At 43.1% G+C, this 22,428-nt stretch overlaps 2 protein-coding genes across 4 annotated transcripts in view; one reads left to right on the top strand and one right to left on the bottom strand.

Moving 5' to 3' along the window:
* The window catches only part of Fkbp1b (FKBP prolyl isomerase 1B), a 53,144-nt gene extending 35,976 nt beyond the window's left edge, over window positions 1-17,168 (top strand). The window contains exon 4 of the mRNA XM_048353334.1: window positions 16,878-17,168. Within this exon, the coding sequence (XP_048209291.1) occupies window positions 16,878-16,946 (69 nt within the window). The 3' untranslated portion in view covers window positions 16,947-17,168. The remainder of the gene's footprint in view (window positions 1-16,877) is intronic.
* Window positions 10,733-22,104, bottom strand: Pfn4 (profilin family member 4). Of its 3 annotated transcripts, XR_007211950.1 has the most exons (6): window positions 20,148-20,311; window positions 18,533-18,670; window positions 16,432-16,537; window positions 13,078-13,158; window positions 11,189-12,241; window positions 10,733-10,976 (listed from the first exon to the last, which is right to left on the bottom strand). XR_007211950.1 is itself a non-coding variant. In XM_048353335.1 (5 exons), the coding sequence occupies exons 2-5, from the start codon at window positions 20,262-20,264 to the stop codon at window positions 13,130-13,132; spliced, it is 390 nt and encodes a 129-aa protein (XP_048209292.1). In that variant the 5' UTR covers window positions 20,265-20,276; window positions 21,854-22,104; the 3' UTR covers window positions 12,770-13,129. The 3 variants fall into 3 exon arrangements, 2 of the variants coding, with proteins under 2 accessions (XP_048209292.1, XP_048209293.1); XM_048353335.1 differs by lacking the exons at window positions 10,733-10,976; window positions 11,189-12,241 and adding an exon at window positions 21,854-22,104 and having other exon boundaries at window positions 12,770-13,158; window positions 20,148-20,276; XM_048353336.1 differs by lacking the exons at window positions 10,733-10,976; window positions 11,189-12,241 and adding an exon at window positions 21,465-21,681 and having other exon boundaries at window positions 12,770-13,158; window positions 20,148-20,274.
* Between the last annotated feature and the right edge of the window lie 324 nt (window positions 22,105-22,428).

Below are 22,428 nucleotides of genomic sequence, written 5' to 3'. Positions count from 1 at the left end.
TTGTAAATTTTCACTCAGACACTGGCATTTTCAAAAAACGGTGTCCCTTCTTGTTGGGGTTTTTTGCCCCTCCCTGCTCAGACTCTTCCTTCTTTCTTTCCACCCTCCTTTCTCGCCCTCTCCCCTAATCACCCGACCTGCAGGTAAGTTAGAGTGGAACGGGGGGTCAGCTCCAACCTGACGTGCACGGGATCTGCCGCAGATATGTGATCGCCTCCTTACGCTAGAAGTCTGGCAAACATATGCAATGGGGCCGGCTTCTTAGAGCGAACTGACTTTATTAAGAGAAGGACAAGGGGAGATGATTCTGAGGGAGGGGTTTGGCCAGGATGTCAATAGGCTGAAAGGTATCACCTGACCCCCAAGGGCTAACGTCACTCCAGCGCACAGAACCAGGGCAACCAGGGCGGGGTTGGTAGGTGCCAGGCTGGCTAGAAGGTTGGGGGGCTGTTTGCCCAACCGGTTCCTCTGGATTCCAATCCAGAGTGGGTAGCAGGGCCGCATTCCCCAGGGCTGGGGAAGGTGCATCAAGCCCCTTCCATCAAGGGGAAAGATGGATCCCAACACCTTCTCACTGTGTGTGTGTGTGTGTGTGTGTGTGTGTGTGTGTGTGTGTGTGTGTGTGTGTGCTGGTCCTAGGGTTTGAACTTAAGGCCTGAGTGTTGTCACTGAGCTTTTTGCTCAAGGCTAGCATTTTACCACTTGAGCTCCAGCCCCACTTGTGGCTTTCCGGTGGTTAATTAGAGGTAAGATTCTCATGGACTTTCCTGCCTAGGCTGGCTTCTAACTGGGGTCCTCAGATCTCAGCCTCCTGAGTAGCTAGGATTATAAGCATAAGCAACCAACACCAGGCTTGTTCTTATATTTTTTAAAGTGAGTAACTAAGTTTTTTTAGCTTAAATTTAAATAACTGCAAAAAATAATGCTTTCTGGACATAAATACTGATATTTTACATTAGTAGGATTTTAAATGTATTAAGTGGAATCTAGATTTAAGAACAATGTGATATTTATAAAGACCCACTAAAAATTAACAAAAACAATTTCATCTTTACCAGTTAGAAATTTTTTTTTTGGCCAGTCCTAGGCCGTGAACTCAGGGCCTGAGCACTGTCCCTGGCTTCTTTTTTGCTCAAGGCTAGCACTCTGCCACTTGAGCCACAGCGCCACTTCTGGCCATTTTCTGTATATGTGGTGCTGAGGAATCAAACCCAGGGCTTCATGTATATGAGGCAAGCACTCTTGCCACTAGGCCATATTCCCAGCCCCACCAGTTAGAAATTTTATAACTTGATTTTTCTTGTAGTAGCCATATCTTTACTTTTCTCATAAGACTGTATCCTCCTGTATTTTGTGCTTTATTAGTCATTCCTAAATTTTTAAAATTTTTTATAAAAGCCATATACAGAGGGGTTTAGTTACATAAATCAGGTAATGATTTATAATAGTAAGTCAGTACATTTCTTTTTGGACAATCCCCCCTCCCCTCTCTCTCTCACACACATACAGAGTTTTTTTTTTTTTTACTAGTAATTCTTACCTGCAACAAAAATATAAGTTTTGTTTTTTTTTTTGCCAGTCCCGGGTCTTGAACTCAGGGCCTGCACACTGTCCCAAGCCCTGGGTTCAATTCTTCACACCACATATATAGAAAATGGCCAGAAGTGGTGCTGTGGCTCAAGTGGCAGAGTGCTAGCCTTGAGCAAAAAGAAGCCAGGGACATTGTGCAGGCCCTAAGTTCAAGGCCCAGGACTGGCCATAAAAACAAACAAACAAACAAAATATCCTGGGCTGGGAATATGGCCTAATGGTAGAGTGCTTGCCTTGTATACATGAAGCCCTGGGTTCGATTCCTCAGCACCATATATACAGAAAAAGCCAGAAGTGGCCCTGTGGCTCAAGTGGTAGAGTTCTAGCCTTGAGCAAAATGAGGCCAGGGACAGTGCTGAGGCCCTGAGTTCAAGGCCCAGGACTGGGAAAAAACAAAACATATCCTGTGACCACAGGGGTATAGGAGGTTTTTTTTTTTTAAAAAAAAAATTATCTTTGCAATACTATTAGTGCACAACTTATGAAAATATGTACTGTTTTTAAGCGAATCATTATCTAACATAAAAAGAAAATTGTATTGGAAAGACATTAATCTCTAAGTGACAATTAGTAGGGTTGAATTTTTCCAAATACTTACTAAAACCGTGGATGAAACTTACTCATTGCTAGAATGAGATTGGGTTCAACATTCTCTTCCTATTTTTCATTTTCTTAGACAAGTTGTGAGAACATAGTTTGCATAAATTAGATGGAAAGAAGGAAATCTAATTATGGGTATGCCAGCCACTTCTTAGAATACTTCTGAGTTATATGACACAAACCATACAATGATCTATCATCAAAAATCATTTTCAACAATCTATTAGCTGACAACTTAATTAGATCTCGTTTCAATTTTGCTGAAGGCAAAGACTTGGAAACCATCCAATCTGTAAAGGATTTGTTACCCAGTTAACCAGCATCATTCAGCGTTCAGCTTTTCAGTTGCTGGAATTAGGCCAACAATGTTTCTTGAAGACTTATCAAGTGATTATTAAATACTCCTGCTTCTTTTTCCACTTAGGAAACTTGCTTAAGCTTATATACTTTAGGACTAATAAAGTAAAAAAATTTCAATACTTCTTTTGCTGTGGTATTTTTTTTTATCAAATCCGTTTACATTATCACATATTTTATATTTTTACTAACATCTTGGACCCACAGACATAATTTATTTATGAAAAACATCTGTGATATTCTTGGCACAGCCATTCCTCCTAAACTAATCTGCCAAATAAAATTCTTTTCTATTAGAAATGATTTTTTTTTCCTTTTCCAGCTCCATTAATCATGTTTATACATGCCTTGGGATGATCATCTTGCTTCTGAAATTTATGAGATAGTGATAGGCAAGGTCTGAGCCTTGCCTTCCTAGATGAATTATATTACAGGTTTTCACCTTTTTTGCCTTTCTGCCCTAAGACTGTTTCACATATAATGAAAATTTAAAGTTATTTATATTCATACATTAGGTGTACAAGGGTTGTATTATGACATTTTCATACAGGCATACAATATATCCCATCAACCCCTTTATCACTCTAGCTTATTCCCCTCCACTCTCTTAAAACAGATTTTCATTATTCTATTGTTATATATGTGTATCAAGTATTTCTTTCATATTCACCCTTATGTGGTCAGAGCTACCATGATTTATTACTAACTGGAATTAATAATGTGTCTCTCTACACAATACATCTTCTTATTCTTACCCACAAGGACACTCAGGAAAGCTGGCCCTGGTCAGCCCCAGGCCCACAAGCACAGAAGGCTGATAAAGCTTGACTACAAACAATACCATCCCTCCAAGAAAACTCCACTGCCACGGTGTAAAATTCCTTGCCTGTAAGAGGAAAAAATTAGAAACCCCAAAGAGCTGTGAAGTTGCTGAGACTGACCCTGAACCTCTACCTTCAGAACCAGAAATATGGGCTAGGAATATGGCCTAGAGGGAAAGTGCTTGCCTTGCATATATGAAGCCCTGGATTTGATTCCTCAGCACCACATATATAGAAAAAGCTAGAATGGTGCTGTGGCTCAAGTGGTAGAATGCTAGCCTTGAGCAAAAGGAAGCCAGGGACAGTGCTCAGGCCCTGAGTTCAAGCCCCAGGACTGGCAAAAAAAAAAACACCCAAAAATCAGAAATACAAAAAATTAATGTTCTATTTTCCATCTGTCTATCTATCTATTGCCAGGGCTTGAACTCAAGAGCCTCAAGATTTGTGTTGTTTTTTTTTTTCCAGCTCATGGCTGGTGCTCTACCACTTAACCCATGCCTCTAGTCTGGCCTTTTGCTGGTTAACTTAATATAGAGTACTATACTATTTTCTGCCTGCCCTGGGTTCAAACTTAGATCCTCAGATCTCAACTGAGTACCTAGAATTACAAGTATTGAGACACTAGTATTTGACTTTGAATGATATATTCAAATTATATGATACGCAATGATTTGAAATATTCCTGAAGCAATTTTAGTGACTTTCAAGATATGATGTTATGCTACATGAACTAATGGATGTCAATTATCTGAATTGAAGTTCTAGAAAAGACTGAAGCATTTTTTTTTTTTAGAAAACTGAATGGAAACAACAAAAACATCAATAGTAGTTTTCATTTAATGTGAAATTTTGAGTAGTGTGTTTTTGTCAAGTTTTGAATGTGAGTTTAAGTTACTTGTGGATGTGTTTGAACTCAGGGCGTTGGCACTGTCCCTTCACTTTTGTGTTTAAAGCTAGCACTTCATATCACTACTAGCTATCACATAGTAGACTACTCAATGAATACTAAGTGAATTTACATTTACCTCTCATCAAGCAAAAGTGAAAAAAATTGAGCAACTGAATTGACAAATGGTCTAGTGGTAAGTTTGACTATCAAGAAAAAAGTCGGACTGTCGACATATTGTCTAACATTGACATTGCATTTAAAGCCCTAGGCAAACTTTCTTGGGCGTGGCCACGTGGCTACTTACTATATATGTTCTTGATACATTGTATATTGTATATATGTCTACCTGACCTAGAGAAGGGACAGAAAAACAGGGCGTAAGATATCACAAGAAATGTACACACTTCCCTACTATGTAACTGTACCCTTTTTGCACAACACCTTGTCAAAAAAATTTGTGTTCAATTAATAAATTAAATTAAAAAAAAAAGTCGGGGCTGGAAATATGGCCTAGTGGCAAAGTGTTCGTCTTCGTATACATGAACCCCTGGGTTCGATTCCTCAGCACCACATATATAGAAAAGCCAGAGGTGGCACTGTGGCTCAAGTGGCAGAGTGCTAGCCTTGAGCAAAAAGAAGCCAAGGACAGGGGCTGGGGATATGGCCTAGTGGCAAGAGCGCTTGCCTCGTATACATGAGGCCCTGGGTTCGATTCCCCAGCACCACATATACAGAAAATGGCCAGAAGTGGCGCTGTGGCTCAAGTGGCAGAGTGCTAGCCTTGAGCAAAAAGGAAGCCAGGGACAGTGCTCAGGCCCTGAGTCCAAGGCCCAGGCCCAGGACTGGCCAAAAAAAAAAAGAAGCCAAGGACAGTGCTCAGGCCCTGAGTTCAAGCCCCAAGACTGGCAAAAAAAAACACCAAAACCAAACAAAAGAAAAAAGTCTGTGGTCCTTGGCACTCACACTCTGAAAAGGAACAGTACTGGTATTAATTTTTTTGAAAAGTTGATACATAAAACTTGTAAATGAGAAAATTTAGACAGCCTCAGAATGATAACTTTTTGGGATTCAGAATATTGCACCTTGTTGCCTGATCATGTCAAGATTTTACTCTAATTTACCCTGGTAAATTAGACCATATGATTGTTTTGCCAAGTTGAGGTGCTGAATCTCAGGGTCAAAAAGAACACTGAAGAGCTCTGCCATTTCTCCATTTCCTGAGGTCCGCTGAGGAGATCGCCCCTGATGGAGCACACTCTCTCTTTTTTTTTTTGCCAGTCCTGGGGCTTGAACTCAGGGCCTGAGCACTGTCCCTGGCTTCTTTTTTTTGCTCAAGGCTAGCACTCTGCCACTTGAGCCACAGCGCCACTTCTGGCCATTTTCTGTATATGTGGTGCTGGGGAATCGAACCCAGGGCCTCATGTATATGAGGCAGGCACTCTTGCCACTAGGCCATATCCCCAGCCCATGGAGCACACTCTCTACATCCACCAGCAACTGGTCTGCCCTTCTTCCTGGGTGAGTGACCATTTCTCCATGGTGGGGGCTTGGGGTTCATTTTTCAGGGGAAAATCTTGCCTTCTAGCTCCAAGACCAAATGGGTCCAGGCCACTGGGCTGTAAGGCCACCAGGACCTGGCAATTGTGGGTGATGACCCCTCTTGCCATCTCCTTTGCTAAGGTTGACTGGAATCCTCTGGAGATCCTTGTGGATTCCCAGATTTGACTCTGTTGTTTGCTCATCACCCGAGGGAGCCAGCCTCAAATTTCCCATCCAGGTTGTCTTAGGCTACCAGGGCATCCGCACAACCTGGAGTCCCTCGAGTTTCTGCCCAGTCTCAAGCTTCTCACGGGCTGGTGCACCTATGCAATCAAATCTGACCTCGGTATCTGCTGGATGAGTCCAGATGGCCTCTCAATGACACTTTCAATTCCAGTATTTTATGGGACCTATATAATCTGTGAGCACTTGGGCAAATGGGAGCAAATCTCCTACTTACAGGCTTTTCTCCTCTGCAGTAAGCCTTCTTTGCTCATTTTGCTCGCCCACCCAACTTCTACTAGCTACAAAATCAGGAAACATTTTCTCCTTCAACCCTGCAAATGAGCTGCTGCTCATTGTCAGGATCATGTTCCTCCCTCTCTTTCTCTGCCTCTCTGCTTGTACCCTTGAAGTTGAGATGCAGAGAGGGGCCTGGCCCCCACTCTAGGTTCCCTCTCAAGGTTAGCTGTCCTGGCTTAAATTCTCTTAGCTAAAACTTTCTGTCTCTTCTGAGTACACCCACACTGTTACTATGTGACCCTTCCTTTCTGCCTTTTTGCTTGTCTGTCTGCTGTCTGTCTGCTTGTTTACTTAGTAAAATTTCACCAAGTTTTCTTACCATCCCGACTTGTCTTTTGTCATCTTGGCCATGTGGTGGGTTTTTATACAGCCCCCCTCCCCCTTTTCTCGCAAGTATTTAAAGGCTAATTAATATGCTAATATGCCTGATTATTAAAACTGTTTTAAAGGTTTGTCTGTACTTTGGTGTTTTTTAGGCATTGACCACATGGGTTTTTGTTTATTTTTGTTTTGCCAGTCCTGAGCGCTGTCTCTGGCTTCTTTTTGCTCAAGGCTAGCACTCTACCACTTGTCCCACAGCACCACTTCTGGCTTTTTCTGTTTACGTGGTGCTGAGGAATTGAACCCAGTGCTTCATGCACACTAGGCAAGCACTCTACTGCTAAGCCACATTCCTACGCTGACCCCGTGGTTTTTATCACACAAGGGGCAAAAATGTATTTTTCCACTGGAATCCCAGAAAACATACAGCCAATGTTCATTAAAAACAATAACCTAAGTGTCTTAAATTTTTGTGCACATGTGTACGTGTGTAAACAAGTTTAAAGTAATTTTACTGTAATATACAAAAACTGTAATCATGGTGTAAAATTATTTGTTTTTTGAGTGCACTGGTAACTAATGTGAACTTTGTGTTAAAGGAGTTAATTATTAAGTGTGCTGCTGGTTAAAAGGAAAAATCTTCACTATGGAATCTGTGATGTGAGCTTAAAATCTAGCAAACTGCTCTCAGCCTGACTGTTGGTGGAGTCACAGTAAGTTGCTTTGAGGACAAAGGAAAAAAGGGAGGCAGTTCTAAACTCAAACCACTGAGAAGCTCATCAGATTTGAGTACAAACAAATGTGTCTAAGGGCTATATATTAAAAAAAAAAAGTACAGAGATTACAAACGTACAGGGAAAAGTTAGTGGGGGGAAAAAAAAGCCTTGGGAAGTAAGAATTGTCTTAAATGTTTGTTCCAAAAGAGAAAAAGAAATAAACACTAACCACAAAACATTTGATTAACAGATAGTATAAGCACATCTTGAGTTTTATAAGATAGAGCTTATAAAATAAAGTAAATATTAGTACTGTTGGTATGTAATTAAGTTGGCTGTGATTTAAGTAGGGTCAGGATTAACACATTGATGTAAAATTAGCATCTCATTTTTTATGACCATCTATAAAACTGTTTGTGCATTATTAAGTTTGTCAAGTCTTTAGTATGTGCTTTTTCAAGTATGCTAGCCACCTTGGATATAGAGCTGACAATGGTTTGTTTCAATCTTCAGTGGTATCCTAAACTGCTATATTTAGTTAAGCAGGTGCTATTTAAACATTCTTATCCTGTCTACTAAGTTTTGTCATTATAAAATTTTATCCTCTGCAGCTTTTCGTTAGACCCACAAAAAATAACTCTGGCAAGTATCTGTTGGTCAATTCTTAACAAGTTACATGTAAGCTCTGCTTATTTCTGTTATCTCCTTGTTGCTTCAATTGGAAATAAAAGGGTTTTGTGGCAAAGGCTCACTTTATCTGAGGATTGCAGTTCAAAGCCAGCCTGGGCAGAAAAAAAATCCCTCTGGGACTCTAATCTCCAATAAATTGCTCAAAAAGGCTGGAAGTGACATTATGGCTCAAAGTGGTAGAGTGCTAGCCTTGAGCAAAAGAGCTCAGAGACAACCCCCAGGCCAATGAGCAAGAATGTCAACTGGGACAAGTCATCCCAGTGATGAGCACTCAGACCTCCAGGACAAAGCTAGTCCTGACAATGAGGGACCATGGAGAAGAGTATGAGGGAATGGTGTTATGTAAGGGCTGACCTGAAAACTGGAGTAACTAAATATAAGCTTTAGTGTTAAAATTATAACAGCTTCTAAACTCTGGTGATATTCCATGATAGTGGGCTGCACCCCCACCTGTGAGACTAGTTTCTTATAGTTTGACATTTAAAAATGTAGGGAGCACTTTTTCACCTCTATACCTGGGTAACAACCATGGTAACAGACAGTAAAAAATGATCATAGTCATAGACTATAGAAATAACCATAATAGTAATAGAAATGCCATGGTAACTGTCAGGTTGGTTTACTTATGATTGAGTACTGGATTGTTTTAGCCCGCTCAAGCTTGCTTAGTGGTAATGGGAAAACATGGTTTCAATTGTTAAAATAAAGTTGGTACTAGGTCAGCCTGACTGCAATATTATGCTTTTGTAAACGGCTTGCTTAACCCATTTGTGACTTGCTCTACCCCCTGCACTAACCCCCTGCATCAGTGCTACGTGACCACCTGTTGTCAATTCCTGATATCGAGGCCAGTTCCTGATATCAAAGCCAAAATAGATAACTGAAAGGGTAGATAGCCAATAGAAATAGGACAAGACTTGCTTGCTAAATGCCATCCAATCAAGTATCTGCCAAGTTGGAAATACCCTGTTCCTGTTGTAATCACAATAAAAACCCTGCCTATCTGAGGGTCGGGGCTCTCAATTCAGATCAGCTTCCTGAATCTCCCAGACATACTCTATAATCTGGACATCTACCAAGGCCTCTCACGGAGACCTTAACCACTCCAACCCAGCTCTAGTCTCTGGCTGGTTATTCTCAACCAGCCCACCATGCTGTCCCCCACCCAGATGCCAGAAACCTTAGCCACTCCCTTCCTGCCTCTAGTTACATAGTCATTCCTCTTTCCCTGTAATGGGCCACAACTGAGTTTGTGCTTCAAATGAAATTCTTCTGACTTGTGACCAGGGTGTCATTTATGTCAACTGGTCTGACCACCCTGTCAGCCTTTCGCCTGATCTCACCTTTTTCAAAAGTTTCTCTTTAGCAGGATAATAGCCCTCACTCAGTACACGACCTGGGAACAAGTCAAAGCCATCATGCAGGCAACCCGAGGCTTCACCTACACTGCCCTGCCCTGCCCAGTGCAGACCTGGACCCTGAAGACCCTGGCCCCAGTGGCTTCTTAACACCCCATGTTAGCAGGAAGTAGGCAGAAAAGACCACAAGGCCCCTCAACTTTTTATACTTCCTTTAGGGTTTCAAACAATGGGAATTTGCTTTGTTCTCACAACTCCATGCTGCTCCAATGGCCCACTGACTCGTCCCCCCCACCTCCCCAACCTCTCCTGGTTCTCAGAAAAACTTCACCCCTGACCTTACCTAAAAGTGCAGGAACAGCCTTATCTAAAAGTACATGACTGCTGGCACCAGGAGGATACCCCTGCCATAAAACCTATCAAAAAGGACAGTTCAGACAATAAATCCCAGCAGGACAGGAAAAAAAAATTCCAAAGAAGAGTCTTTCCCTACAATGTATATGTCAACAAACCAACTTAAAGCGTCTATATCATTCACCAACCTCTGACTTGGACCAGTTTACTTAAATCAGTCCGTGCTGATGTTTCAGGCCCTTAATGTTTCCACCAATAGTTGCTTTTTGTGTGTCAAACTAAAACGACACCTGTTAGCTCTGATACCTTTAAATGTTTCTATTACCCCCTCCTCAGGTTTCTGTGATCCTAAGAACAAGCCAGGAAAGTCTTACTTTCCCCTCTAGGATATGGGGAATCTAGTACCATGTTTTGTCTTCAAAACGGTAAATAAGTCCTCCATTTCCTCCTTGAGTTATATTAATATTTCAGCTGACTCTGACTTAGTTATCACAGCTCCCAACAGGTCACTGGATTCTTGTGATTCCTCCTTGCTATTATGTATGGGGCCTCACAACCCTCCCCCTGCATTTTAGTAACTTCAGTCCCCCAAGACATGTATACCTCTACTGAATTTCAGACTTTGGCTGATGAGTTACTTCTTGTTTGGTTTTATTTTTGTTGCCAGCCCTGAGGCTTGAACTCAGGGCCTGAGCTCTGTCCCTGGCTTCTTTTTGCTCAAGGCTAGAACTCTGCCACTTGAGCCACAGCGCCAGTTCTGGCCTTCTCTATATTTGTGGTGCTGAGGAATCGAATCCAGGGCTTCATGTATACGAGGCAAGCACTCTTGCCACTAGGCCATATCCCCAGTGATGAGTTACTTCTTAAGACCCTAAGCCATCAGAGGTGAGCCCTTCTGTTTCCCCTTTTGGTAGGGATAAGCCTGGAAACCACAGTGACGTCCATAGGAACAGCTTTGGGGAGTCTGTATTACTCTATAACTTCTAACACCCAGGTACACAAAACCCTCCTGTCCCCCAGCCAGGAAACCAGCTGCTACAAACTTAGCTACTAACTCTCTGGCCAACATGGCCCTCCAAAACAGAAGGGTCCTGGATCTAACATCCAAAAATGGGTTACTTGCCTTTTGTTTGGGAGTTTTGCTTCTATGTCAACATGACCGGCAGGATAGAGTAAAACCTCAAAGCCACAAAGTTAAGGCCCAACCGGGTCTCCCAGACTTTTTTTTTTTGCCAGTCCTGGGCCTTGGACTCAGGGCCTGAGCACTGTCCCTGGCTTCTTTTTGCTCAAGGCTAGCACTCTGCCACTTGAGTCACAGCGCCACTTCTGGCCATTTTCTGTATATGTGGTGCTGGGGAATTGAACCCAGGGCTTCAAGTATACGAGCAAGCGCTCTTGTTACTAGGCCATATCCCCAGCCCTCTCCCAGACTTTTGATAGCCCCTTCTAGGGACCAATTACCACCTGGATTATGCCTTTTGGGGGAGTGCTAGCAGCAATTATTGCCTTTTATAGATTATGTCTTGCCTATTCAGACATTTACAGAACATTCTCACGGAGAGGATGAGGACCTTTCCTAATCAGACCGTCAACCAGATGCTTCTCAGAGGGTACCAGGCTAACGACAACTCAGGGAAACCCTATCTTGAATGCTTTGCCCCTTTAGAGCAGGAAGTAGTTTCAGAAGAAGTGCATTGCCCATGCTCCCGGCCTAGTACCATACCTATTAAACAAAAAAGAAATGTTATCCTGCTCTCCATCTCAAAAGGCACACTGTCTCAGGCCCTGTTATAAAGTATGGCCCTTTCCTGAAATTAGCTGACACAGGGTCTCTTGAAGCAGACAGCTGCAACCAATAATGCAGCTTTCTTCTGGAAGCAGTGTCCTGTTTAGACAGCTACAAGCGTAAGTGATAACAATAGGTCCCCTTGAAGTAACTTTCTGCCTGTGTGCTGCAACCATAAATTTTAGTCCTTACCCCCTCCTGGAATTGCACATTATCTTTAGTTTCTATCTGTGACCACAAAGTACCCCCCAACCCTAGTGGAATTCTCCATCCCAGCCCCTGGCCTTATAAAGATACCCCTTTGTACAAAGACAGGCACTGTTCCTACTGGAGAGGGTCAGCCTGTCAGCACGCTGACAATAAACTTCACTGTATGTGACTTGGTGTCTGTGTGGTCTGGAGCTCTCAGAGACTTTCTACTTTCCCCCTTGGTCTGTATAAGTACATTGTAGAGGGTTTTGGAGAGTGGTTATTATACTTATAATACAGGATCATGCTAGTCCAATCTTGCCAAACTAGAATTAAGTTTGAATTTCCTAGGCCTTCTCTTAGCCAGAGGTCTGAGCTGTACTTTCCCTAAGAATACCTGAAGGGTATATTAACCCTAGTGGCCCAGGGTGTCCAGGAATGGTCAGGGTGGAATCCAAAAGTTTCAAAGTAGGTTCTATGGCTTCTTCTTTTATTGTTGTGGTCATCATCTAGGAAACAACCAAGAAGAGATGAGCCCTTTCTAGGAAAGGTTACATGTAGTGACCATTGTGCTTTATATATGGACTCAGATGCAGTAAAGAAGGTACAGTTGGAAATCTTTCAGTTGCATATGGAATGTGGAATATCCATCTAATACTCTGACTAGCTGTCCATTATCGGTGTTTGCATGGATTCTTCTTCCTTCTAGGTCCTGTATGGGTGATGTGGACCAGATGGGCGAGGAACATGGAGCTCAGGGACACTGCAGTAAAAAAGTTTCTTCTTTGCCCTGGAAGGAGACTGACTTCTCTCTCTCTCTCTCTCTCTCTCTCTCTCTCTCTCTCTCTCTCTCTCTCTCTCTCTCTCTCTCTCTCTTTTACCTCTCTCTCTCTCTGTTTTTCTCTTTCTCTCTTCCTCCATTCCTTCTTTCCTTCCTTTGTTCATGGAGCTTGAACTCAGGTTCCAAGTGCTGTCCCTGAGCTTTTTTGCTCAAGGCTAGTGCTTTATCACCTTGAGCCACAGCTCCACTTCCCATACTTCATTTTTTAAAGATTAGTTATTGTAACGTGGCCTTGAGTTAGGGCCTGCATTCTTGTCCTATATGGTATGCTGTGTAGAAGTACCAGGGCCTCACGGAGGCGAGACTCCCAGCAGACATGCCCTGAAGAACTATCAGCAGGCTTACATTCCACTGACCAACACCGAACAAACAAAACTGATCAGATGATTCTAGTTAGAGACAATAGTCTCCTGAAATAAGAAAAATTACTCCCTTAACTCATCCTTCTTTTTTGATACTCTGCCTAGTGTTTTTAGCCACAAAATACTATTTTTTGTTTAGGACCTATGCTTTTCTTCCAAAATAGTACTGTTGTCTTCCATAGTCCTCTGATGACTTAATTTCCTTTTTTTCTTAGATATTCTCCTGAAAGAAAACACAGATTAGTTATTAATTTATAAGTAGTAAAATTATTAGTACAATTTAATTTCATCATTCATGTATTCACTTATTATGAATACATATGAATACAATGTATCTTGATCAATGTCATTCCTTTCAACATTCTCACCCATTCCTCCCAACCCACCCTTTCCTTCTTTTTATTTTTATGGTCAAGGTGATATACAGAGGGGTTACAGTTTCATACATGAGGCAGTGAGTACATTTCTTGTCAAACTTGTGACCTCCTCCCTCATTTTTCTCCCACCTTCCTGGGTCCCTAATTCCTTCCCCCCACATTGAATTCTTTTTTTTTTTGCCAGTCCTGGGGCTTGGACTCAGGGCCTGAGCACTGTCCCTGGCTTCTTCTTGCTCAAGGCTAGCACTCTGCCACTTGAGCCACAGTGCCACTTCTGGCCATTTTCTGTATATGGGGTGCTGGGGAATCGAACCCAGGGCCTCCTGTATACGAGGCAAGCACTCTTGCCACTAGGCCACATCCCCAGCCCGTCCCACATTGAATTCTTGACTGTATGCTAGCCCTCTCCCCTTGATACACCTCATCCCTTTCAAGTACCTGTTTCTTGGTGTTTATTTTGTTGAACTTTGACTTTGCCTTTCTAAAGAGTTATACTATTGAGTTCTCCTTTGGAGCTACAATATTTCAGTTAATATATTTGTATATACTTGCATAACACCCAACATATTTGCTTATACGTTTACAAGCTAAATCTAGCTTCCACCTAGGCCAGAAAACATGGCGTGTGCTAGATGCTGTGCTAAGTACTGCAGCTACATGGATGACTACTAGATAGTCAAAACACAGTTCTTGCCTGCATAGCATTCATCTCTCGTAGATAATATGGATGTAGCACAAGTCTCAAACGTATTTCTTAGTGGTAATGAAATGGAAAATCACTAGGACTAAAACATTGTGGGCTAAAACTAAAGCAGCACAAACTGGCCCGGCACTGAGTACCTTCTTCCACCTTGTAAACAAGTTATAAAACCCCTGCATACCTAACTGCTGTTCCTGCCTAAGTGACCCCCAACCCCCCACCCGTTTAAATTCACAGATCAGCTGCTGGCACAGCCCTTGTAACCAGACCCTCTGTGTGATGCCATGAAAAAACCCTGTGACCTGCTGCTCTGGGTTCAGAGTAGGAACTCTTTGGGCCCACCTGCGTACTGAATTCAAATTCTCCTACATCTCTGAGTGTCACCTGGTTTCTTGCCAGTCTATGTTTTTTTATTAATTAAAAAAATTTTTTTGACACAGTGCTGTGCAAAAGGGGTACAGTTACATAATAGGGCAGTGTGTACATTTCTTGTGATATCTTACACCGTTTTTCTTTCCCTTCCCTAGATCAGTTAGACATATATACAATACAAAGTATATCAAAAACATATACAGTATCCACGTGGCCTACGCCAAAGGAAATTCACTTAGGACTTTAAATGTAACATCAACAATAGAGTTTGCTTATCCTTGTCTTATCTGAACATACATACATAGCTTTTGAGCTATTGTGATCCGCTGAGAGGTCTATTTTTGACCTTTATATGTTGAGTAGTTGTTTGGTTTTAGTTACATAATGTAGGGTCGCTGACCCAAACCTGAGGGAAATACCATTTGACAAGAAGTTTTTGGTTTCGCAGACCTGGTCTCTACTGTCTCCCCCTCCCCCCACCTTAACAGTCAGTCATATATCAGGGAGATCATGCCCCTTTGTTTTCTGTGTTCTAGGCTTGTCTCGCTCAACATTATTTGTTCAAGTTCTGACCATTTCCCTGCGAATAACAATATTTCACCATTCCTAATCGCTATGTAGTATTCCATTGTGTATAGGTACCATATTTCTTGGATTCATTCATCTGTGGAGGGGCATCTGGGTTGTTTCCATATTTTGGCTATTGTGAATTGTGCAGCGATAAACATGGAAGTGCAGATGTCTTTTTGATATCTTGAGGCCTGCTGTTCTGAATAGATGCCTAGGAGTGGTATTTGCCAGTCTATTTTTGACAACAGTAACTGCCATTGTAGAGGTATTTGAGCTGTTCAGGAGAATGCATAGGTTCTCTATGTGGAGAATTAAGGATATGGCTGGTGCAGGAAAAAGGGTGGGAGAGGAAACAGAAATTGCTGCCCCCTTGCCTATGTGCATTCCATTATCTAGATTTAGAACAACACTTTTTTTTGTGTGGTGTCAGTCTTGAGACTTGAATTCAGGGCCTAGGCACTCTCCTTGAGCTTTTGTACTCAAGGCTAGTGCTTCACCACTTGAGCCACAGCTCCACTTCCAGCTTTTCTGGTAGATTAAAAAAAAGAGAGGGGCTGGGGTTATGGCCTAGTGGCAAGAGTGCCTGCCTCGGATACACGAGGCCCTAGGTTCTATTCCCCAGCACCACATATACAGAAAACGGCCAGAAGCGGCGCTGTGGCTCAAGTGGCAGAGTGCTAGCCTTGAGCAGGAAGAAGCCAGGGACAGTGCTCAGGCCCTGAGTCCAAGGCCCAGGACTGGCAAAAAAAAAAAAAAAAAAAAAAAAAAGAGAAAGATTGAACCAGGCTCATCAGATCTGAGCTTCCTGAGTAGCTAGGACTATGTGCATGAGCCACCAGTGCCAGGTAGCACTTCCTTTATTTTTTGTTTTTGCTGCTCCTGAGGCTTCCTCTACTCTTTACTCCCTACTTCCCCCCTCCTCCCAACCACATAGTTAACTGATATTGGGGTAAACTATATGACTCAGGACTTGTCAAGTCGGAGTCCTATGAGAAATGAAGGGACAAGATAGGAGGCTTAGACATGATGCCAGCCAGGAAAGGAGTAGTTTGCAATTGGACAAAATAGATTGCTTTTTTTTGGGGGGGAGGGGCGAGGAGAGTAGGGGATTGACAAGGTTTTATTCTTATTTAGCCACGTTTTCCATCCTTTGAAAATCAGAAAATTTATTGTGAAGAGGGCAACTGGTCAGAAAGAAAATTTATGTTTAAACAATTTTAAGTTAATTTACTTTATTGTTATTATAAAGGTGATGTGCAGAGGGATCACTATTACATGAGTCAGATAAGGTAAGTCAAGGTAAGAGTCCTGTCTGGCATCTGCTATCCTTGTGGCTCAGCTACACTCCAACCTTCTAATGTCACATAAGTAACCAGAGGATTCTTGTAGTAAATCCCTTTCTCTCCTTCCTGGTTAGCTGTCTTGTCACTGGAAATCAGAAGACCCAACTTACATAGGCACTAGGAAGTAAACTCACCCAGCTTCTCTGTGGCTTCCACACAAACACTGGGATACATGCCCGCAGTATACGTGGCCACCAGAAGATACAAATGGGTCTTCACAACAATCACACCAGTGTTTTCCTGGATGAAGAATGAAATAGAACATCCTGCCTTTGGTTCTCCCTGCAGGACCAGTAGGTCCCTTCCAGCCATAGCTTTTTAACCATTTCCTGACTTCTACGTAGTCTTTTTTGAGCTCTCTACTCCTTCCTCCTAATTTGTCTTTTATGAAAAGGCTTCAGCTTTTTATAAAAACAGCATATGTATTTTGAAAAGATTTCCACTTGATGACAGTATTTACCCAGCCTGGAAGTTCATAGATCTTGGAAATGGACAGCTCTTGGCCTTAATCCCAGCACCGTCATTTTCTGTAGTATGACTACGAAACAGTTATTAAACCATTTGTTATGTTTTGAAATAGTCTCACTACATAACCAAGGCTGATCTTGAGCTTTCTATGGAGTACAAAGTAGCCTCAAAACTCTCCTGACACAGCTTCCCAAGAGCTAGGATTGCAGGTGTGTGCCACTGTGGTTTTACTTAACCTTCTTAAGCTCAGTTTCCTCATCTATAAAGTAAGGCTAATTTACATTGTGAAGTGTGTCTAGTTCATAGAAAGGGCATCTAACGAATGGATCTTCTCTCTTGCATTCCTTACAGGTAGTAGCGCACCAACAGACATTTAAAGTACAGAAATGATACTCTGATCATTACTAACCCCCCCATTTTTTTTTGCCAGTCCTGGGCCTTGAACTCAGGGCCTGAGCACTGTCCCTGGCTTCTTTTTTGCTCAAGGCTAGCACTCTGCCACTTGAGCCACAGTGCCACTTGTGGCTGTTTTCTATGTATGTGGTGCTGGGGAATTGAACCCAGGGCTTCATGTATACGAGGCAAGCACTCTTGCCACTAGGCCATATCCCCAGCCCTAACCCCCCAATTTTTAAAATCTATAATGTGCCAAAATCCAAAAATATTTGAGCACCAATATACCAAAAATTGAAGTCAAAACCTGACTTCATGTGACATGTCATAGAAAAAAATGCAATCATATTAAAAATTATATAAAATCAATTTATCTGTTTATTGGGTGTACATGAAATGTACATGAATTTTATTAGACTTGGATACCATCCCCAAGATATATCTATGTATATCTAAATGCTTAAAAAAATCAAAATTTGAAGAAATTCTGGTCCCAAGCATCTCTGCTAAGAAATACTCAACCTAGATTACTTTTTTGGAGAAGAGGTGGGAGGGAAATGACAGGGTTTTATTCTTATTTAGCCACATGTTTTCCATCCTTGGAAATTATCAGAAAATTTCTTGTCAAGGGGGCAACTGGTCAAGAAGTAAATTTGTTATATTTGTAAAAATTTTCTTATTTTTATTATAAAGGTGATGGACAGAGGGAGTACAATTACATGACTCCGGTAATGAGTACATTTCCTTTTGTACAGTGTCTTCTGTTCCCTTTTTATTTTTTCATATTTTAAAAGTATTTTATAAAAAAACGTTCATCATCTTTAAGTGAACATAGTAAAAATAAAACCTTTCCATTTACAAGTAGCTTCTTAGTAAAAACAAATGAGCTTTTCATGTATTACTGCCATTTTACTGGCCAAAGTAAAAGCAAACATTTAGCTTTCTCCAGTCAGCCAATCAAAAAAATGTGATTTTGTTTTAAAAGGATCAAAATGTTGTTCCCTTTTTTTTTAAGAGTAGGAAGTAGAGTATGAAGAATGGACTACTGAAATCTCTCTTTTTTTTTTTTGTACCATAAGTATGGTGATTGAACTCAGGACCTCATGTTTTCCCCTGTTTCTTTCACTCAAGGATGGTGCAGGACCACTTGAGCCATAGCTCTACTTCCAAGGATGAACTAGTCAGAAAAGACAGTTCAGACCAGGTTCACAGATTCCAGAATGAAGATTTGTTATACTTAGGCTTTCTGAAAGTACTTTCAGATATGCCCAAGTTGTTATTGCCTCAAGGCAGTAATGAGCTTGTTTTGTTTTATGGAGAGGATTAGGAGGGGCAAAGAAAACAGGAAGCTGCCTTCTAATCTTGAACACTCACATTCTTGGCATAAAGAGAAGTGTCATCTGACCGAACACATTTGTAATCGATTTCTTTGAAATATAATCCTTCTCTTCTGGTTTGCAAAGGGTTTTTGGCAAATCCATTCACAAGTGTTCGAATGTCACCTGGCATTAGCTGTAGAAGACATTAAATAGACCAGAAGTCAGAAAACTATGGCCCTTGGCCAGTCAAATTTGGTCCACTGCCTTTTTTTTTTTTGCCAGTCCTGGGTCTTGGACTCAGAGCCTGAGCACTGTCCCTGGCTTCTTTTTGCTCAAGGCTAGCGCTCTACCACTTGAGCCACAGCGCCACTTCTGGCTTTTTCTGTTTATGTGGTACTGAGGAATTGAACCCAGGGCTATGTACATGCTAGGCAGGTACTGAAACAGGCCTCCAGCCTCCTTTTTACAATTGTTTTTTTTTGGGGGGGGGCTTAGTAATGGGGCTTGAACTCAGAGCCCCATACTCTCCCTTGGCTTTTTTTTTTTTTTTTTGCCAGTCCTGGGGCATGGACTCAGGGCCTGAGCACTGTCCCTGGCTTCTTCCCGCTCAAGGCTAGCACTCTGCCACTTGAGCCACAGTGCCACTTCCGGCTTTTTCTATATATGTGGTGCTGAGGAATTGAACCCAGGGCTTCATGTATACGAGACAAGCACTTTACCACTGGGCCATATTCCCAGCCCCCTCCTTTGGCTTTTTTGCTCAAGGTTGTTGCTTCACCACTTGAGCCCCACCTCCACTTTTGGCTTTTTGCTGGTTAGCAGGAGTTTTGAATTTGTCTTCCAAGGCTGGCTTTGAACAATGATCCTCAGATCTCAGTCTCCTGAGCAGCTAAGATTATAGGTGTGAGCCAACAGCACCCAGCTGCCTTTTATAATTCTCTTGACTTTTTTCTTTCATATTTTTAAAGGACTGAGGAAAAAATAAAAAGATCACTATATTGTGACATGTGACTATTATATGAAATTTAAATTTCAGTATTCATAAAGAAAATTTTATGTGAACATAGTTGTTGGGAGACCACTGATCTTCCTCAGCAAGGTTGAAGATACACTTGGCTTTGTGCAAAGGCACCATGCCAGGGATGCCCAGGTGGCAAGGGTCACGTAGGCAGAGTGCAGGGGCATGTACAGAACAGTGACCCTGGTCCTTATCCACCTACTTTGTGTTAGGGAAGAAATGGATTGATCCGGGTGCCAGTGGCTCATGCCTGTAATCCTACTCAGGAGGCTGAGATCCGAGGATCATTGTTCCAAGCCAGCCCAGGCAGGAAAATTTGTGAGACTCTTATTAATCACCAGAAAACCAGAAGTGGTGCTATGACTCAAAGTGGTAGAACACTAGCCTTGAGTACAAAAGCACAGGGGCAGCACCCTGGGCCCTGAGTTCAAGCACCAGGACTGGCACCATAAAAAGTCACAGGTTCCTTTGCAATAGATAAGGAAGAAGAATGGAAAGGGTAGGTGACTGATCAAGATGCATTATAATTATGACTTGAACTGAACTGAAACTCCTTTGTACAACTTTAAAAAAAAAGTCACTTATGACTGAATCGAAACCCATTACCACTTGAAAAAAGTCTTAGTACCCATCTTATTTTTTTTTTCCTTACGGTAAATCCTGGTGATGCAACACATAGGGTCCTCTCCTGGAGTTTGATGAGTGCTGCACTGTCCACATGCTTGGTTCCCAGGAGGGTATCTAACAGTAAATTCTGCAAGTGGCTCATGTTTCCTCAGCTCTGAAACAGGAAGTACAGCTGAAGCCATCCCCTGCCCCCCAGCTTTTTTTCTGTGTGTGTGTGTGTGTGTGTGTGTTGGACCAGGAGTTTGACCCAGGACCTAGGCACTGCCCCTGAACTTCTTTTGCTCAAGGCTGGCATTCAAGCACTTGAGCCACAGCTCCACTCCCAGCATTTTTTGGTAGTTTTATTTTTTATTTTTTGGCCAGTCCTGGGCCATGAACTCAGGGCCTGAGCACTGTCCCTGGCTTCTTTTTTGCTCAAGGCTAGCACCCTGCCACTTGAGCCACAGTGCCACTTCTGGCCATTTTCTGTATATGTGGTGCTGAGGAATCGAACCCAGGGCCTCATGTATACGAGGCAAGCACTCTTGCCACTAGGCCATATTCCCAGCCCCTTGGTAGTTTATTGGACTTTCCTGCCCAAGCTGGCTTCAAACAGCAATCCTTACCCAGCAGTCATGAGTCACCTGTGCCAGGTTCCCATTAGCTTTGAAAATGCTTTGAGAACACAAACATCCCTGACACTTGGGACAATTTGAATACTGCAGAGCGTGTGGCTCATCACTCAGTGTCCACCAACACTCAAAGAGGAAAATAGAATCACTGGAAGATCCCAGTTCACAGTGGATTAGGAAGCCGAGTTTGCAAAATCACAGCCCTCACAATTTTCTGGCTATGTAATTGTTTGTATAAAAACTATTTGGGATTTAAAAACAGACCACGCTGAAGCCAGATACACTAGGGGAGAATGAGGTATAATCAGGTAACAGCATATATAGGCGCTATTCCTTCATATACATCCCTTAAGATTAAGGGAACAAAGTCATTTTAGGGGAAATGAAGGAGGATAACTTAAGGAAACTGAGGCCTGGTACAGGCAGGAGAAACAGGATGTCTTCCTTCCTGAAGGATTAACAACTATCTCACAGGATACAATCTTACCTGGAAACTCAGAGAATAACACCAGCCAGACCCCTTGCCTTTACCCTAAAAATACTCCCAACAACACAAGGAGCTGGGTGTCTCTCTCTGTGTCTCCTTGTATCTCTTGGTCTACCTCTCTCTCTGCATGTTTATCTGTCCATGAGAGCACCTCCTGCCCTTCTGTGTCTGTTCTTTCTCTGTCTGCTTGCCTGCTTGTTTATTTACTCAATAAAGCTCTGCCAAGTTTTCTTACCGATGTGACTTGTCCAGAAATTCTTATTCTGCGATACAAGTCAAGGCCCCTAAGTGAGAAGTGCCTTTATTTAAAGGGAAGCTTCACTAGACCTCACCTCCATCCGGTGACAAAGCCAGTCACCAGTGTTTCAGGTATGTCATCATAGCTACTCAGGAGGCTGAGATGTGGAAGATGACAGTTCGAAGCCAGCCTGGGGAGAAAAGTTCCCAAGACTCCACATGGAAAACAAAAACACACAACCAACCACCACCACCCACAAGAAAAAAAAAAACCCAGCAACACCCAAACCAGCTTGGAAATTGAACCACCCAGCTAAAAACGCACGGACAGACACGGTCCAACACCCCAGCAGTCATAACCACCCTCTCAGGGAACTCCGCCAACGTTTCCTGCACGAGCCCCGCCACACTGGTCGCTCGTCCTTTTCAGGACGACCGCCACAGAAGCTCGCCCACCGCAGGGATACAGAGGGCGGCCGCCCCGTTCCCCCTCCTCGCGTCCAGTGGTTGGGCTCACACTCAGGTCCCCGTAGCGGAAGCGCGATCCGGGCAACGGCGTCACCCTAAAGTCCTGTGAGCCGGGGACACGAACCTGAGACCCAACGTCAGGTCCTCGAGGCCCCGCCCCCGACGCACGCGGCGCAGCCACCGGATTGGCTATGACAGCCACCTGTCCACGGAGATACAAGGAACTGCGCACGCGCACGTCGCCGTGTGCAGCCAGAGGCGAGCGAGGCGGCGTTCCGGAGACGCTGGGCGGGAACGTTCGCGTCTGTAGTGACGCGCGCGGGAGGGAGAGGCCTCGGGCTTGCGCGTGCTCCCTCGCCATAGCAGCGCGACCGCTGTGGTCTCAGGCTGCTGACCTCGCGTGGGGCCGCGGAGGGGACCTCACGTGACCAGTCGTGGCCGGCCGCCCCCGACCGGCCCAGGGCGCACGTGTGGGTTGGCGCCAGAGGCCCACGGGTGGTGGC

The sequence above is a fragment of the Perognathus longimembris genome, chromosome 8 (assembly GCF_023159225.1).
Source record: "Perognathus longimembris pacificus isolate PPM17 chromosome 8, ASM2315922v1, whole genome shotgun sequence".
NCBI classification, from domain to species: domain Eukaryota; kingdom Metazoa; phylum Chordata; class Mammalia; order Rodentia; family Heteromyidae; genus Perognathus; species Perognathus longimembris.
Note: the sequence above shows the minus strand (reverse complement) of the source record. Positions and strands in the feature narration are given on the sequence as shown.